At 40.2% G+C, this 2,500-nt stretch overlaps 1 protein-coding gene across 3 annotated transcripts in view; it reads left to right on the plus strand.

The window, feature by feature from the left end:
- LOC134181973 (DNA repair protein REV1-like) overlaps positions 1 to 2,500 on the plus strand; it is an 8,944-nt gene that overhangs the window by 2,308 nt on the left and 4,136 nt on the right. For all 3 annotated transcript variants that reach the window (XM_062649276.1, XM_062649275.1, XM_062649277.1), the window contains 4 exons: positions 1 to 779; positions 837 to 988; positions 1,466 to 1,585; positions 1,641 to 1,861. The exon at positions 1 to 779 is cut by the window's left edge and continues 262 nt beyond it. In XM_062649276.1, the coding sequence (XP_062505260.1) occupies positions 1 to 779; positions 837 to 988; positions 1,466 to 1,585; positions 1,641 to 1,861 (1,272 nt within the window). The remainder of the gene's footprint in view (positions 780 to 836; positions 989 to 1,465; positions 1,586 to 1,640; positions 1,862 to 2,500) is intronic.

A 2,500-nucleotide genomic window follows, 5' to 3' on the forward strand; every position in this document is an offset into this window, starting at 1 on the left:
ATCAATATGGATACAGAGTCGATTACAGGCTTTAGTACAGCAGCAGACATCGAAGCTTGCTCAGCTAATGATGTGGATAGTGAAGAGGTCAAGTCTGGCAATGCTGGTGTAGAAACAGCAGAGCAGATTATGGACATCTCACCAGCAGCCGATTGTTTGACTTCTTGTTCACTCAGCGAAACATTGAAGATCAAAAATATTCCAAAGACTAACAATGCCACTTTTGTGAAGGAGTTTTACAACAACTCTCGTCTTCATTTTCTTTCTACATGGGGTGCCGAGTTTCGTGATTATATGGCAAATCTCTATGCACAAAAAGCTGGGCATCTTGCTGCCCACAGGAAACAGTATGACTCGTCTCGACGGACAATATTTCATGTAGATATGGACTGCTTTTTTGTCTCAGTGAGTTTACGAGATAAACCGTGGTTACGAGGTAAACCAGTTGGAGTTTGCCATGCACGAAATAAATCACTGAAATCAGATAGACCCGAATCTCGTCGTGAGCAAGATGGTGACGATATTGACAAGGTCATGGAGTCTGCGGAAACCGAGGCTCGTCTGGCTATTGAACCTTGGTGGAAAGTTGACGGTTCTGATACTGACAAAGTTTCTCATGCTGAAGTAGCATCTTGTAGCTATGAAGCTCGTGATTTTGGAATACGAAATGGTATGTTTCTTGGTAAAGCTTTGAAGCTATGCCCACAATTACAGCTTGTGCCTTACGAGTTTGAGAAGTATCGAGCGACTGCACAGGGTTTCTATGACACATTGGCAAGGTTGACATTATTTAGTGTATTGTATATTGTTTATAGTTATTAGTTGTTGTTTGTTAGTTATACATTAGAGATACAAGCTGTAAGCTGTGATGAGGCATACATGGATGTAACACACATTGTATGTGAAGGTCAGGATGCTGGTGGATTTGCGGAAGAGCTGCGTAGAGATATATACAACAAGACTGGTTGTAATGCTTCTATTGGGATTGGTACGTGCGCTGTCTGTCTGTCTGTCTGTTTGTCAAATAACATCTATAATGCATTGCTAGCAAGGTAGCTATGTAAAGTTCCACATTTATGAGATTTTACTAGGACTACATTTAATACAAACATCTAACACTTAAAAGAGAACAATGCAAACTTAGTGGCTGAAAAACTGGGTAAAGCAATCTATGGTACAGTCAATGTTGTTAGTGAGAGCTAAGATTTTTCTCATTATGACCTTACCGTTGCACTTTTGAAGTTTAGTTGAAAATCTTTTTGTCTGTTTGTCTGCCTGCCTGTCTGTCAGTCAGTCAGTCTGTCTGTCTGTCTGTCTGTTTGGCTGTCTGTCTGTCTGTCTGTCTGTCTGTCTGTCTATCTGTCTGTCTGTCTGTTTGTCTTTCTTTTTGTTTGTCTGCGTCTTCGTTTGCCTGCCTGCTTTTCACCATTTTTGCATGATGTAATAGTATATGTGCTGCTGTTAGGACCAAACATTCTACTTGCCAGAATGGCAACACGAAAAGCTAAGCCTAACGGACAGTTTCTGTTGACCAAGGAAGCTGCTATAGAATACATGATGGTTAGACCTGTATCAGACTTACCAGGTACATTGAGCTTATGTCTAATCATGCATATCATTGAATGCTTGGACATGTTTAGGAGTTGGGTATTCTACTAAGTCTAAGTTAGAATCGTTTGGTATTTCTGTGTGTGCTGATCTGCAGTCCAAATCACTGAGTTGGCTTCAGAGTGAATTTGGGCAAAAATCGGGTCGATCTTTGTACCAGAGTTGTCGTGGAATCGACGAGCAACCGTTGAGAATTGTAAGAGAGCGAAAGTCGGTATCTGCAGAAATCAACTACGGCATAAGATTTGAACAAGTAAGTTAAACAGAGAGATAAGGAAGGTCTACATACATTCTACTGCTGCTCGTGCTTTTTATTGTTTGTTCAATCGCGGCGTTTCGTGCTGTGGGTTTTGCACATTAGTCATGGGGGTGCAGCAGCTCTATAAGGGCACCATTAATAGGTGTAGCCTATTGTTGTTACTTCACTTTCAAAGCCATATTGGCAACTGCACTGCTACAACTAGGCATTGGTTGCATTCATTCTACTACAGCTGCTTTTTCACTTCAAGATTGGCTGGTTAGATTTTTGGGTTTGTTGGATGACTTGTTTTGAAGCAGTGTTGTCTACACTACTTGTAGCCTCTCAAGAAATATTTGGTCAATCAGAGTTGTATGTATGTGGCTGGTAGTGGCGCTAGCTAGAACAGGTATTATGTTACAAGGAAACTTATTCCACAATGCAAAGCTGTAGGCTAACTTATAGTTTAACAGCTTGTAAGTTCAGTAATTCATGTGATGATGTTTGAAGATTTTGTATGTCACGTTTGTAGTAGAATGAATGCTCATAGATTATATTCTTTAGTTGAAATTCTCTGATGCAAATTGCTGTTGTGATTTCTAATTCTACTTTATTTTGGAAACTGCTTTTATCGAGTGACGATTCTGTTGCAAA

The sequence above is a fragment of the Corticium candelabrum genome, chromosome 7 (genome assembly GCF_963422355.1).
Source record: "Corticium candelabrum chromosome 7, ooCorCand1.1, whole genome shotgun sequence".
Lineage (NCBI taxonomy): Eukaryota > Metazoa > Porifera > Homoscleromorpha > Homosclerophorida > Plakinidae > Corticium > Corticium candelabrum.